The sequence below is a fragment of the Lithobates pipiens genome, unplaced genomic scaffold (genome assembly GCF_037356315.1).
Source record: "Lithobates pipiens isolate NorthernLeopardFrog02 unplaced genomic scaffold, aLitPip1_a1.2 Scaffold_19, whole genome shotgun sequence".
Lineage (NCBI taxonomy): Eukaryota > Metazoa > Chordata > Amphibia > Anura > Ranidae > Lithobates > Lithobates pipiens.
The window spans coordinates 223,878,597-223,893,487 of record NW_027507764.1 but is presented as its reverse complement, the minus strand read 5'-3'; the positions used below and the strand labels follow the sequence as shown (position 1 = coordinate 223,893,487).

At 42.1% G+C, this 14,891-nt stretch overlaps 1 protein-coding gene across 4 annotated transcripts in view; it reads right to left on the bottom strand.

Annotated features, from left to right (window-relative positions):
• Positions 1-14,891, bottom strand: part of TRANK1 (tetratricopeptide repeat and ankyrin repeat containing 1) — a 389,483-nt gene that overhangs the window by 46,057 nt on the left and 328,535 nt on the right. For all 4 annotated transcript variants that reach the window (XM_077491750.1, XM_077491748.1, XM_077491751.1 and 1 more), the window contains one exon: positions 83-228. In XM_077491750.1, the coding sequence (XP_077347876.1) occupies positions 83-228 (146 nt within the window). The remainder of the gene's footprint in view (positions 1-82; positions 229-14,891) is intronic.

Here is a 14,891-nt window from a genome sequence, read left to right as displayed (position 1 = left end):
CACGTAAAGAACATGAAAACAGACATAAACTAAGCACAAAACAATAATGGTAGTGTTACATAAAGATTTCAAGTTTGTATACCTGTCAATAGCATAAACAGCTTCTTCATACATTTTTTCTCGGTAGTACAGGTTCAGTGCTGCTTCATATTCCCCAGCCTGCTCATACAACTCAGCAGCAAGTTTATGATCGTGTGCTTTTTTGTAGAAGAATGCTGCATCCTTAATCTATAACATCAAAACACAAAGTTTTTCACAATTGAATTCACATGACTACACTGAAAAACAGACAAACAATGCTCAGGATACAGCATATATAACCAGACAATTATGTTAATCATACATGAATCTATACTAGTGCCTTTTTTATATACATATAATATTTATATATACAGTTAGGTCCATATATATTTGGGCAGGCACAAATTTCATACTTTTGGTTGTGTATGCCACCAGAATAAAATAAAACAATCCAAATGAATTTGAAGTGCAGACTTTCAGCTTTAATTCAAGAGGTTGAACATAAATATCAAGTACAAATGTTAGAAAACTGCAACAATTTGTATACACAGTCCCTCTATTCTCAGGGGCTCAAATGTAACTGGACAAATGAATATAATCATAAATAAAATGTATATTTTGTAATATTTTGTGGAGAATCCTTTACTGGTAATGATTGCCTGAAGTCTGGAATCCATGGACATTACAAAAGACTGGGTCTCCTCCTTTCTGATGCTTTGAAAGGCTCTAACTGCAGCGATCTTCAGTTGTCCTTTGTAGGTCTTTCTGCCTTTCGTTTAGTTGCCTTCAGCAAGTGAAATGCGTGCTCAATTGGGTTAAGATTAGGTGACTGACTCGGCCATTGCAGAATATTCCACTTATTTTCCTTAAAACTCCTGGGTTGTTTTTGAAGTGTGTTTTGGATCACTGTCCATCTGTACAGTGAAGCGCCATCAATCAACTTTGCTGCATTCACCTGAATCTGGGCTGACACTATGGGGGTTATTTACGAAAGGAAAATCCACTTTGCAGTGCAAGTGCACATGAAAGTGCACTTGGAAGTGCAATCGCTCTATATGTAAGGGGGTAGATCTGAAATGAGTGGAAGCTCTGCTGATTTTATCATCCAATCATGTGCAAGCTAAAATGCAGTTTTTTTTATTTTCCTTGCATGTCCCCCTCGACTTTACTTCCAAGTGCACTCTCAGTGTACTTTCAAGTGCACTTGCAGTGTAAAGTGGATTTTCCTTTAGTAAATAACCCCCCTATGTCTCTACACCAGTGACTCTCAAACAGTGTTCCGCACGAGATTTGCAGGCGTGCCTTGGAAGCTTTGAAAAAGGTGTAACCACTTGCCATAAAACCACCGTAGCTGTACGTCGGTACTTTGACGTAGAATACTGGGGTCATGGCAGCAGATAGAGAAAATACCAGTGTTATGGCTGCTAACGGCGGAGCAGTCCTCTTTAGGGTCAAAGCAAACTCTGTTGGGCATTCGCCACAAAATCACGTAATCGTGGCACAAGAGGTGCCGACCCTCCATGTCGCATTCCCGGTCGTCTCCACCTCTTACCGGACCTGCCAGTAGCGGCAGAGACGAGCATGGAGCTGAGTGAGGGAAAGATGGCCCCCACTTGGCTCCATAACATTGGAAGACGGATGCAACGTCAAACATCACTTCCACCCAATGGTCCTAAAAAGAGAAAAACATTTTTGAACATTTATTTTTTATTGCATTTAGGTGTAAATGTGAGATCTGAAGTCTTTTTGACCCCGGATCTCACATTAAAGAGGTCCTGTTGTGCTTTCTTTTCTATTACAAGGGATGTTTACATTCCTTATAATAGGAATAACTGACCCAAATGTATTTATTTTTTTAAAAGGACAGTATAAAAAAATAAATAAAAAAAATTAAAGAGCCCCGTCCTGCCGAGCTCACGCGCAGAAGTGAACACCTACGCAAGTCATGCCCACATATGAAAACAGTGTTCAAACCACACACGTGAGGTATCTCCGCGATCGTTAGAGTGAAAGCAATAATTCTAGCTCTAGACCTACTATGTAACTCAAAATATTAACCTGTAGAATTTTTTTTAAACGTTGCCAATGGAGATTTTTAAGTGCCAAAGTTTGTCACCATTCCATGAGCAGGTGCAATTTTGAAGCATGTTGGCGGAAGTATTTTTCTATAAAAAAAAAAACTCGATTTTAACTTAAACAACAATTCTCAAAAAGAGGCTCGGTCCTTAAGTGGTTAAAATGGCTAGTGTTTTGACACCTTGAACATATCGAAAAAGTAAATGGTAAATCAATGTCGCAAAAATAACAAATCTAAAAACGCCATCTCTGTCAGTCTGGCATTCATTGGTTCCTTTAATAACGCAAGACTTGTGCAAGACCTCAGAACTCGATCAATCTAATTTATATTATAAGAATAAAGACCGTTCCATTTGTTTGTTCCATTTGTCGACTTTGGACCCTCACTTCAGTCTGATTTGCTCTTGAAAGTAGGCACATCCTTCAGATTAAATTTAAAATTAAATATATATGTAAAAATAAAGAAGTTCTTCACCACAAAAATTGCCATGAGAAACACTGCGCTAAACACTGAAGAATTCATCCAGCTGCTTCTGTCACATCAAAAAAACACAAATGACCCAGTGCCACTAGAAGCCATGCATGCTCATGCCATCACACTGCCTCCACCATGTTTTATAAAGGATGTTATGTGCTTTGGAACATGAGATGTTCCAAGCCTTCTCCACACTTTTTTCTTCCCTTTATTCTAATACAGATGAATCTTAGTTTCATCCATCCAAAAAATGCTTTTCCAGAACTGGTCTGGCTTTTTTTTTCCTAGATGTTTTTTGGCAAAGTCTATTGTGACTTTTCTAGTCTTCAGGCTTATGAATGGTTTGCACCTTGTGGTAAACCCTCTGTATTTGCACTTGTGAATTCTTCTCTTGATTGTAGACTGAATGATACACCCACCACCTGGAGAATGTCTTTCACTTATCTGGATTTTGTGAACACGTTTTTCTTTTCAATAGAGAGGATCCTAGAGGCGATTCAGTTCGCATTGTGTGCTATACGAGTATTTCATTCATCCACCACTGTTGTCTTGGACATCCAGGCCCTTTTATATTGCTGAGCTCGCCAGTGCATTCTTCTTTCCTCAGAATGTACCAAACTGTTTATTTTCCCACTCCTGATGTTGCTATCTCTCTGATGGATTGGTTTCATTTTTGAAGCCTTACAATGGCCTTTCACACTTGCATAGACAGCTGTTGTAAATGCATGATGTAGCATTGTTCACAGCAATAGATTCCAAATGCAAATAGCACACTTGGAATCCACTCCAGAACTTTTACTTGCTTAATTGATGAAGAAATAAGGAGTAGCCCACACCTGGCCATGAAACAGCTTTTGATTAAACTGTGCAATAACTTTTGGTCCCTTGAAAAAGGGGGGTGGCTGTTCTTAAGAGCTGTAATCCCTAAACCGATTTGGATGTACACACCCTCAAATTAAAGCGAACAGTGTGAATTTTCCGCCTATATTATAGAACTATAGGTGGAATATTTTTTGGTAAATGCCCGGGAAAAAAAATGTGCTTGTGTCCAAATATATATGGACCTAACTCTCTCTTATATATATATATATATACACACACACATACACACACACACATACACACGGGAAAAAAAAAGTATTTTATCCCCTGCTGATTTTCTATGTTTGCCCACTGACAAGAAATGACTGACAATTGGCAAGGCCACTCCAGGATCTTAATGTGCTTCCTCTTGAGCCACTCCTTTGTTTCCTTGGCCATGTGTTTTAGATCATTGTCATGCTGGAATACACATCCATGACCTGTTTTCAATGCCCTGGTTGAGGGAAGGAGCTTCTTGCGCAGGAATTGATGTTACATGGCCCCGTTCATCATTCCTTTGATGCGGTGAAGTTGCCCTGTCCCCTTACCAGAAAAACACCCCCAAACCGTGTCTGACGTGGGGATGGTGTTCTTGGGGTCATAGGCAGCATTCTTCTTCCTCCAAACACAGCAAGTTGAGCTCGATATCGGTCTCATCTGACCCAAACTCTTTCACCCAGTTCTCCTCTGAATCATTCAGATGTTCATTAGCAAACTTGTACATGTGCCTTCTTGATCAGGGGGACCATGCGGGCACTGCAGGAGTCCTTTAAGGCATAGCGTGTTACCAATTGTTTTCTTGGTGATCATGGTCCCACCTGCCTTGAGATCATTGAGAAGATTCTCCCATGTAGTTCTGGGCTGATTCCTCATTGTTCTCACAATCATTGAAACTCTAGTTGGTGAGATCTTACATGGAGCCTAAGACAAAGTGAGATTGACAGTTATTTGTGTTTCTTCCATTTGCAAATCACACCAACTGTTGTCACCCTCTCACCAAGCTGCTTGGTAATGGTCTTGCAGCCCATTCCAACCTCGTGTAGGTCTACAATCTTGTCCCTGACATCCTTGGACAGCAATTTGGTCCTGGCCACGGTGGAGAGATTTAAATCTGATTGATTGCTTCTGTGGACAGGTGTCTGTTATACAGGTTACAAGCTGAGATTAGGAGCACTCCTTCATTACCTGTATAGAAGACACCCAGGAGCCAGAAATCTTGCTGACTGATAGGGGGTCAAATATTTTTATCACTCATTAAAATGCAAATCAATTTATAACTTTTTAGAAATGTGTTTTTCTGGATTTGTTTATTCTGTCTCTCACTGTTAAAATAAACCTACCATTAAAATTATGGACTGATCATTTCTTTATCAGCGGGCAAACATACAAAATCAGCAGGGGATCAAATACTTTTTTCCCCTCGCTGTATACATACACACAGTGGTAAGAATGTATGTTAATGCCTGCCAATTAAACTTTTTTTTTCTGCAGTAATTTGCCATAAAATGTGATCTGACCATCATCTAAAGCCAGCCATACATGGATTGCAATTTGGCCAGTTCAGCAGCTACAAGCCAAGATTTGACCCATCTATGGGCAGGCTGACTGTACCCAAGTCGAACTCCACTTTGGTACATCCAGCCTGTCAGATTTTTTTTTACGTGATTACTGCCAGCGGCTTTAGAAGCTAGCAATAATTATTGTGTTCTGCCGGCCTGCGGGGGTTCCCAACACCCCTTCCACCAGCAAAACACAAGAGTGCTGGGGGAGGAGTTCCCCCATCAGCACAGACTTTGTTGATGGGGAATCAAAATCCCCCCCAAAGGAAAGAAAATCAAATCATCAACGGGCTGCTTAAGTCCTAACGATAGACAAACACTATGTGCTTAAACTGATAACACACAATTATAATTTCTTATGTCTTTACTGAACACATCCAATAAATATTTACAGTGCTGGAGGAAAAAGCAAGTGAACCCTTGGAGTGAATAGATGGCTGAACCTCCTTTGACAGCAATGACTTCAAACAATGATTTTCGGTAGCTATGGATCAGACCTACACAATGTCCAGAAGGAATTTTTGACTATTCCTTTTCACAAACTGTTTCAGGCCAGAAACATTTGTAGGATGTCTGTTCGGCTCTAAAGGCCATTCCACAGTATCTCTGTGGGTTATGGTCTTGGCTCGTCGGTGGTAGAGTTAATTTGATGCTTAGGGTCATTGTCCTGCTGCATTACCCAATTTTGCCTAAGCTTCAGCTGGCAAACAGTCACCATGACATTATTGTATAGAATAATTTGGTAAATTGGGAATTCATTTCCCCCCCGATGATGGCAAGTGGTCCAGGCCCCGAGACAGTGAAGCAAGCCCAATTTATGATGTTCAATCCACCATACTTCACAGGTGGGATGATGTTTTGAGGTTGGCAAGCTGTGCCCTTTTTACACTGATTTATACACAGTGCTGAGATTCTTCTTGAACAATTCGACTTTTGTTTCATGAATCTATAAAACATTTACCAAGTAGTGTTGCATGAATAGGGATGTTTGCCAGTTCCACTGATGTCTTCAAGCCTTTAGCTGTTACTTGTGGGCTTTTCCTTTACCTCATTAATGATTCTGCATTGTGCCTTGGCAGTCATCTTGGCTTGATGTCCACTTCTAGGAAAAGTAGCCACAATACTAAACGGTCTCCATTTATAGACAATTTGTATAACTGTTGAAATGTTCTGAAAAACGAATGCGCTACCAAGTGTGTAAAATGATAAAAACGGATCTATAAATGTTGAGAAATTGTGCAAAAAATAGATAAATAAATAGTAGATAAAGCTGCTAATCTCTATAGCGTCAACCACATATGCCATCGGTATGTAATTCAGTAAGCAGAGCGGTGCTAATTATATGTGTGATAATTGAATACAATATTGATGTGTAAATCAATCACATAATTAGTGCAAATTCCTGCAATCAAAAGACATGGGTCACTTCTAAATATTCACCACACCAATAATACACACACACATACATATATCTATATATATATATATATATATATATGGTAAATATACAGTACAAAAAGTGAACTGAAAATCAACACTTTTTTAAAACAAAAATGGAATGAAACCAGTGAATATCACTTCAAAAATCGCCACAGTGAATAGTGATACCAAAGTCCAGTGTAGAAAATGGTGAACACCATAAAAAAAAGTTCAAGTGAAGTGCTGTAATCCAGTAATATTCAAAGCAATAGTGCAGTCAAGTGCTCACTCCAAACAATCCACCACTTCGGGCAAAGGCCGCTCACGTTAGGGAGGAAGGTAATGCGTTTTAATAGGGTCACAAATCCTCATGAAGCAAGTATCACTCAGTGACAGATGGTGCTTGACTCCCACATGGAAGAAAGGTACAGATCTTCATGGTGTAGTATATACAGTAGGAAAGTTTTATTAAAACAAAGTAGTAACTTACACTCAAAACTCCGCTAATACGTCCAGCAGAATGGAACTGAGAGGTCACACAGCGTTCGCAAATCTTAACTTCCATTCTCAGCTGTGACATCACCCGGCTCCTCCTGACATGTTGTGTCACTGACATGCGACTTTCTCAAGGGCTGGGGACTGGGTGACGGTTGCCGGGATATATGTGTACGCGGTTGCCATGTGACATATTAGTACAGGACTTGCTTGATTACCAAACAACCTAAATATGTGCGTGCTTAAGACTTTTATATTTAACCACTTGCCGACCGCCGCACGACGATGTACGTCCTATTTTTGAAGAGGGGTATCTCGGTAACGGCAGCAGCTGCTGCCACAACCGAGATATCCATCTCTTCAGGCAGCGGTTGGCTGTACGATAACGGTGGTCTCCACGGCAGATTCGCCGCGAGATCACCGCTATCGGCGGCGGGAGAGGTGCCACCCCCCCTCCCACCGCTTACCGGAGCCGTCGGTAGCGATCGGGTCCTTTCGTCTGCTGGGCATAGAGACAAGTGAGGCTAAGATGGCCCCCACTCGTCTCTATACCATAGGAGGGCGGAAGCGACGTCAAAACGTCACTTCCGCCCATACCTCTTAAAGGTATATTTTTTTTAGATGTCAGATTTTTTTTTTTTTTTTTTTGCATTTTAGCCCAAATATGAGATCTGAGGACTTTTTGACCCCAGATCTCATATTTAAGAGGACCTGTCATGCTTTTTTCTATTACAAGGGATGTTTACATTCCTTGTAATAGGAATAAAAGTGATCCATTTTTTTTTTTTAAAACAGTGTAAAAATAAATAAAATCAATTAAAATAAATAAGAAAAAAAACTATATTTTTTTTTAAAACACCCCGTCACGACGAGCTTGCGCACAGAAGCGAGCGCATACGTGAGTAGCGCCCGCATATGAAAACGGTTGTCAAACCACACATGTGAGGTATCGCCGCGATCGGTAGAGCGAGAGCAATAATTCTAGCCCTAGACCTCCTCTGTACCGCAAAAAATGCAACCTGTAGAATTTTTTAAATGTCGCTTATGGAGATTTTTGAGGCTAAAAGTTTGACGCCATTCCACGAGCGGGCGCAATTTTGAAGCGTGACATGTTGGGTATCAATTTACTCGGGGTACCATTATCTTTCACAATATAAAAAAAATTGGGCTAATTTTACTGTTGTCTTATTTTTTTATTCAAAAAAGTGATTTTTTTCCAAAAAAAGTGCGCTTGTAAGACCGCTGCGCAAATACGGTGTGAAAAAAAGTATTTCAATGACCGCCATTTTATTCTCTAGGGTGTTAGAAAAAAAACAATATAAAATGTTTGGGGGTTCTAAGTAATTTTCTAGCAAAAAAAACTGTTTTAAACATGTAAACACCAAGTCTGAAAAAGAGGCCTGGTCCTTAAGTGGTTAAAGGTGTTTTACAGAGGATTCTCCATGCCCGATATTGGTAACTTTGGTAATCAAATGCATCCTGTACTTGTGTCACATTCCAATGGATAGTCTTTGGATGTTTTTCTTTATTTAAGATGCATGTAGAAATGTATAATTGCTACAATATTAGCATTTCTAAATGGAGGTTTTTTATCTGTAAATGTGCAGTTCCTATGGTAACCGCGTACACATATATCCCGGCGACCGTCACCCAGTCACCAGCCCTTGAGAAAGTCCTGTGTCAGGAGCCAGGCGACGTCACTTCTGGTCACGGCCGATACCGGAAGTTTGGATTTGCTAACTCTGCAACTGTGTGTGACCCCTCGGTTACATTCTGCTGGATGCATTAGTGGAGTTTTAAGTGCAAGTCACTACTTTGTTTTAATAAAACTGTTCTATATACTACACCATGAAGATCTGTGGTGGAATGATTGGCCTGAGAACTTGATTGCACTATTGTTTTGAATATCACTGGATCACAGCACTTCAACTATTAACTTTTTTTTCTCAAGTCATCTTCCAGGACGGCACACCTGAGAGATGAGAGGCTCCTCCCTACAGGAAACACAATCAATCGACAGCTGTTTTAAGTCCCCACCCTTCCCCTTGATCCTCAGTTTTTGATTGTGTTTCTCCCTACACAGCGAAACTGTTTGTTTTTTTCCAAATGACCCGAAGCCTGGGGCTGGTGGTCTCCCCCTGGGAGCCGGACCACAAGCTTGGGAAGCCTCTGGGTCTGGTAGGATATTCTTGTCCTTCCTGGGGGGTTCCCCTATCTTTTCCTCAGGGGGGGCAGCAGAAATTGGAAGAGCCCCCCTGAGAGCTGAAGGACCCTGGGTACAGTGGTGTACCCAGAACTTCAGGGGCCATTATCCTGTCTCCCCTCCTTACCTGTACAGGTGGCTGTTCAGACGGGGGTGCAGGCCATCGGTTCTTTCCAGGGGGATCATGTCCCCGACTCCTGGGTCCCCGGTAGCTTGCGTGGGCTGCCGGAGAGGGCGTGGCAACAAGCACCCGCGTCATTTTCAAACTTCGGGAAAATGGCGGCGGCGTTCTTACCCAGGAGGGAAGGCTGAGAGTCAGTAGGAGCAGGCGCCCACATCCTTCTTTCTCTAGAGCGAGGAGGCACCAGTTTACTACGGTGGCTGCCTTAACCACCTCAGATATGAAGATGGGAATGAGGAATGGAAGGCATTGCCCCCCCCCCCCCCATGTATATAGACTGACTGGTACAGTGCAGGACACAGCCTAACCTGGCACCTCCCTATGGGGACATCAGTTGGGGGGGGGGGGAGGAGCACTTTGGCGGCTATCCTCCTTGCGTGTGGACCATAAGGATGGAAAAGCAAGCCCGCTGGCTGTGGCAAAAAGAGGAAGACGACAACGGTGACTACTTTCCTTTTGCCGTGGGAATTTAGCTGCAAAATCCCCAATTCCAGCCAGAGGGTTTCTGGGCATTTGAGATCTGACCTGGGGTCTGGATTCAAATAGCCCTTAAGCTTCTGCTAAAAACACCAGCTGCAGCTCCCTCTTACATCAGAGAAGCTGTATGGTGGACAGGTGGTGCAGAGGAACGAGTGTGCCTAAACCACCTCAGATGAGAAAGAGGTAGGTAGGCCATTGCTCCCCCTTCCCTGTGTATATACTGACTGGTGTAGTGCAGAACCTGGGGTCGGGATACAAATAGCGCAGACGCCACTGCTAAAACCACCAGCCACAGCTCCCTCTTACAGCAGAGACTGTGGTTATCGCAGCAGTAGGTTGCCAGCCTCTCCCTACATACCCAGTTGTGGTACATTAGTAGGGATGAATATAGCATACAGAGGGGACCTGGTATATACAAAGTTACTTACAGGCCAGGTATACCACTGAACAAGTTATTAATTGGGCAGTGGTTGGTGGATTCAGAAGCTCCCCTGGTCAGCAGGTGCACTAGGTTACCGGCCCTATTAACCCAGCTGCTAGGAATCTGAAGTTGCTTCACGATATGTTTAAAAGCTGACCTAACATTCAAGGATGGGCAGAGACCAAGCTACTGTGTGGCACAGTAGGGGTTCCCTTGTGACAGATCCTCCTTTTGGGGGTTGCTTGCTATAGTTAACTTTCATAAGCTCCAACCTCCCACTTCACCTTTACACTGTGGTTATATTATAGTGTAGGAGGTAAGAAGAAACTTTTTTTTATTGGTTTGGGCTACAATCCACTCAGTGGCAGATCTGAAGGCGATTCACCATAGATCGCTTCCTACATCCTTTTAATTGAGAATTTTCTGTGCAAACCTATGCAAGAGCTACATAATTGCTTGTTTGAAGCCTGCAAATAGCTATTTACCCCCCCAGGCTAAATTGGTAACCACCTCTTCTAGAGGCTGTCTTAAATTGGCCTCTAGGGCTGGGCTCATTGAGACTTTAGTTGCTAATCAGCACTACCTGGGTTTGAGCTGGCTAGCGTTTGCTCAGTCTATGGAGGTAAGGTAGGACAACTACTAATAGTAGGGTGTCCAACCATTTTAGGATTTGTTCCTTCACTGGTGGTGAGGTTTAGTATCTACAGCCCAGGCTATGCCTATGAAATAAATTGCCTGTTGGTTATTTCATAAAGGGATAGACCATGACTCCTTATTGGCTGCACACCAGTAGATCAGTAGTGAAAGTTTGTCCTTGCTGGGATGTTTTTGTGGCACAGCAGAAATACACATTGAGATTTGTGACATCTCTGCTTATAAGGGCTATATTGCTGTACATCAGAAATGTACTGCACTGAAGCTTGTTTGCTGTCCTTTATATACTAAAGGTACTGCTTTGTTTGGCTACAGATTAGAAAAATACAACAGTGAAGGTGATCTGTACTTTCTGGTTTTGTGCTGCACAGCAGAAATGCACATCATTGAGTCTGGTGACATCTCTGCTCATAATGGTTATATTGCTGCACATCAGACATACACAAGATTGAGGTCTGTCTGTGGGGCTTTGTGTCCTGTTTTACTGCCTTGTTGGTTACTTATCAGAAAGGCAGAAGTGAAGTCTGATGGTCCTGATTTTGCGTGGCGTTGTGCTGATTCAGACAGTGCTATTAACGGCAATGGCTGCCGAGCTTAAACATGCGATTTGACATGTTGAGTCGCATGACAAATCATTTCAATATGGATGTGCTATCTCTATTCATAGTGTTTTATTGTTGCACATCAGATATATACAGCATTAAGGTCTGTGAGGTTTTGTGTCCTGTATTACTGCCTTATCAGAAAGGCAGCAGTGAAAATTGATGGTTCGAATTTGTTGGCCTACATAGCAGAAATACAAATTGAACCCCTGCCAGGTGTAGTACATATACTGCCTTTGGTAATCCGTGTAGCACCACAAAGTGGTGTTGTGCTGATTTTAGCCATGCGATTTGACATGTTGAGTCGCAAGGCCAAATCGCTAAAATATGGATGTGCTATCTCTATTCAGAATTGTTATATTGTTGCACATCAGACATATACAAGATTGAAGGTTGTCTGTCCTTTATGTCTTGCATATACTGCCTTATTGGCTGCATATCAGAAAGGACACAGCAGTGAAGATTGCTTGTCTTTTTCTGATTTTGTTTTTGCTGCTCAGCTGAGAGACACATTGAGGATGGTGGCATCTCTGCTCAGTATTGGTATATTGCTACACATCAGACATACACAAAGATTGAATGTTTGTGTCCTGTATGTCCTATATTTACTGCCTTATCGTTTGTATATCAGGCACAGCAGTGAGCAGTGTTTCTCATGGATCTACCTTTCTGCATCTTTGGGATACACAGCAGGGGTTTGTTGGCTGCAATCCTCCAGGGAGTCACAGCATTGGGGACCCCTTTCTTGTTCGACCTGAAAATTGCAATTTTTTTTCCCTGCGACCTGTGTAATCATGAGGTCTGTGGATCCAGGAATCAGGGACTGCTGGTGTCGCACAGACACAAATGGTACCCATTGGAAGCCATAGTATATGACTTCTCATGCGTCTTGCAGTCCCAAGTCGCAGGTTGGGTCGCACGGGTGTGGGAACCCTAAACTTATCTGTCCCTTCTGATTGAGGTTTTGCTACACAGCAGGAATACTCATCGTGGCGTTATTGTTTTATTTTGCAGCAGACCAGAAAGATTGCAGTTGTAAAGGCTGTCTGTCTTTTTCCTCAGTGTCTGCTTTTATGTTGTTGCACAGCAGAAATGCTCAAGATTGAAGCTTGTTGGTGCTTTCTGTTATAGAAAAACACAATGCTGCAGGTTGCTTGTGTCCTTTCTCAGTGTTGGTTCTATCTGAACTACACTACAGAAGTGCATGACAGAAAGGATTGTCTTGTGTTCCATATTTTTCCCTGTGGCATAGCAGAAATGCACAACACGGGAGTTGGTGTTCATATTAATCTTATAACTGTATTTGGTGGTTTGTCAGAAATACACAACATAGAAGTTTGGGTCTTTCTGTCTTTATATTTATAGCCTTGTTTTGCTGTACATAAGTAAAACACAACAGTAAATGGGGTTCCTGTCCTTTCAGTATTTATATATCAGTTATGACCTAGCTAGCTGCAGAAATAGAAATACGCAGCATTTAGGGTTTGCTTGAGTCTTAATGTTTTTACGTCTTGGCAGCACATCAGAAAACCAGACTGCGAGGACTGTTTGTCTACATTGAGGTTCAGATTTGGGTCTCTTCCCATATTTGATATATTGGTTTAGCTAGTCACACTCAGGCACACAACATTGTTGTCTATGCTTGTGTCCTTTCTGTCTAAATCTATTGTGCCGTGCCCACAATCTATGATCATTTTATTTGTGATATTAATAATACATGTATCACCTTTTGTATTTCAGCCTTCTTTTCCATGGAGGGGCCAGGAGTTCGGGCTGCAGATGCCACATGTCAGAAAACCTTGACCACTTACATTCAGGGTTGCCAGAACCATTTCCTAGGGTTGAAGCCCTGTAGGGTTATGGGACACTGGAGAAAGGGGATAATGAATCGCCCTGTTTAGTAAGAACTTGGAGAGTTCTGTTCAGAGGAGTATTAGGGCCTGAGGATGAAGTATAAAGATGTATACCCGATCGAATAGGTTTCGGCTCGGTGCATGGCCTTCATTTCGCCCTTTTAGCAAAACTAGACGTAGCAATATGGGTAGTCTACTCCTGCTAGGGACTTTAATCTCCTGAAGTAGGCTCTCGGGCGTAAGTAAGGACATAGATTGGGCATGCCTTAAACCCAGGGTTCAAGCTTAAGTTAATCTATTTCCCTTAAGTAGGCTTCCCTTTAGTCTTTTGCTGACATAAAGATAAAAAGGAACAAAAAAAAAAAAATTGTCTGTCGGGGCCCCCCCTTTTTTGCAGTTTTATTTCCCTTAACAGGGTAGTGTTAAGACAGGCCCTCTTATTGATTAATGTAGTGTCCTTGTCTTACACAGGTCTCTTATTTATCTTTTTAGTGGTTCTAAGTAGCACCTACAGGCACAATAGGCCATGGTTGTTAGATGTGTGAGATAGGCATCATTGCTAACCTACAAGTTTAACATGTTTTCTGATTCCATTTTTAAGAGCCCATTTCACCTATATACTGCATCCGAAGCGGAAAAGGCAGGAACATCTGTGGAGCAGACCTGCAGATCAGCCGCATGATCCAGCTAAGATGCCTTTATCAAGCATATGAGCGTATGGAGTGGAGGTAAAGCTCACTGCAGAACCAAGATTCGCCAAGAGGGTCTTGCAGTGGCCCCACCCTAAGGTAGGCCTGAGGTGCTTGTTTATTCTCTCAGGTGTGCCGTCCTGGAAGATGACTTGAGAAAGGTACCAGTTACTTACCGGTAACGGTCTTTCTGGGAAATCTTCCAGGACGGCAGGCCTACTTCCCGCCCGTTGGAGGAGGGAAAATTCTAGAACACTAGAAGGTGAGTACCTATGAGGAATGATTTCCCTTGTGAACCTGGTTCAGGAGTTACTTCTCTACAAACTGAGGATCAAGGGGAAGGGTGGGGACTTAAAACAGCTGTCGATTGATTGTGTTTCCTGTAGGGAGAAGCCTCTCATCTCTCAGGTGTGCCGTCCTGGAAGATTTCCCAGACCGGTAAGTAACTGGTACCTTTTATGGTGTTCACCATTTCTACACTGGACTTATCACTATTTACGGTGGATAGTTTTGAAGTGATATTCACTGGTTTCATTAGATTTTGTTTTAAACAAAAAATTCTGTTGCTTTTCAGTTTATTTTTTGCATTGTATATTTATCACATATACGTGTACCCCCCATCAAATCATTCCCTGCATCTAATACCTTTTGTACCACCACCCTCTCCGTTTATAATGTAAGCTCTAGAAGCAGGGGCCCCCCTGTCCCTTCTGTATTGAACTGTACTGTAATTGTGCTGTCCCCCCTCTACATTGTAAAGCGCTGCATAAACTGTTGGCGCTCTAAAAATTATGTATAATTAATAATAATAATGTGTATCATTTATCAAAGTGGTGAATATTTAGGCGTCACCCATGTCTTTTGATTGCAGGAATTTCTAATAATTATATGATTGAGTTACA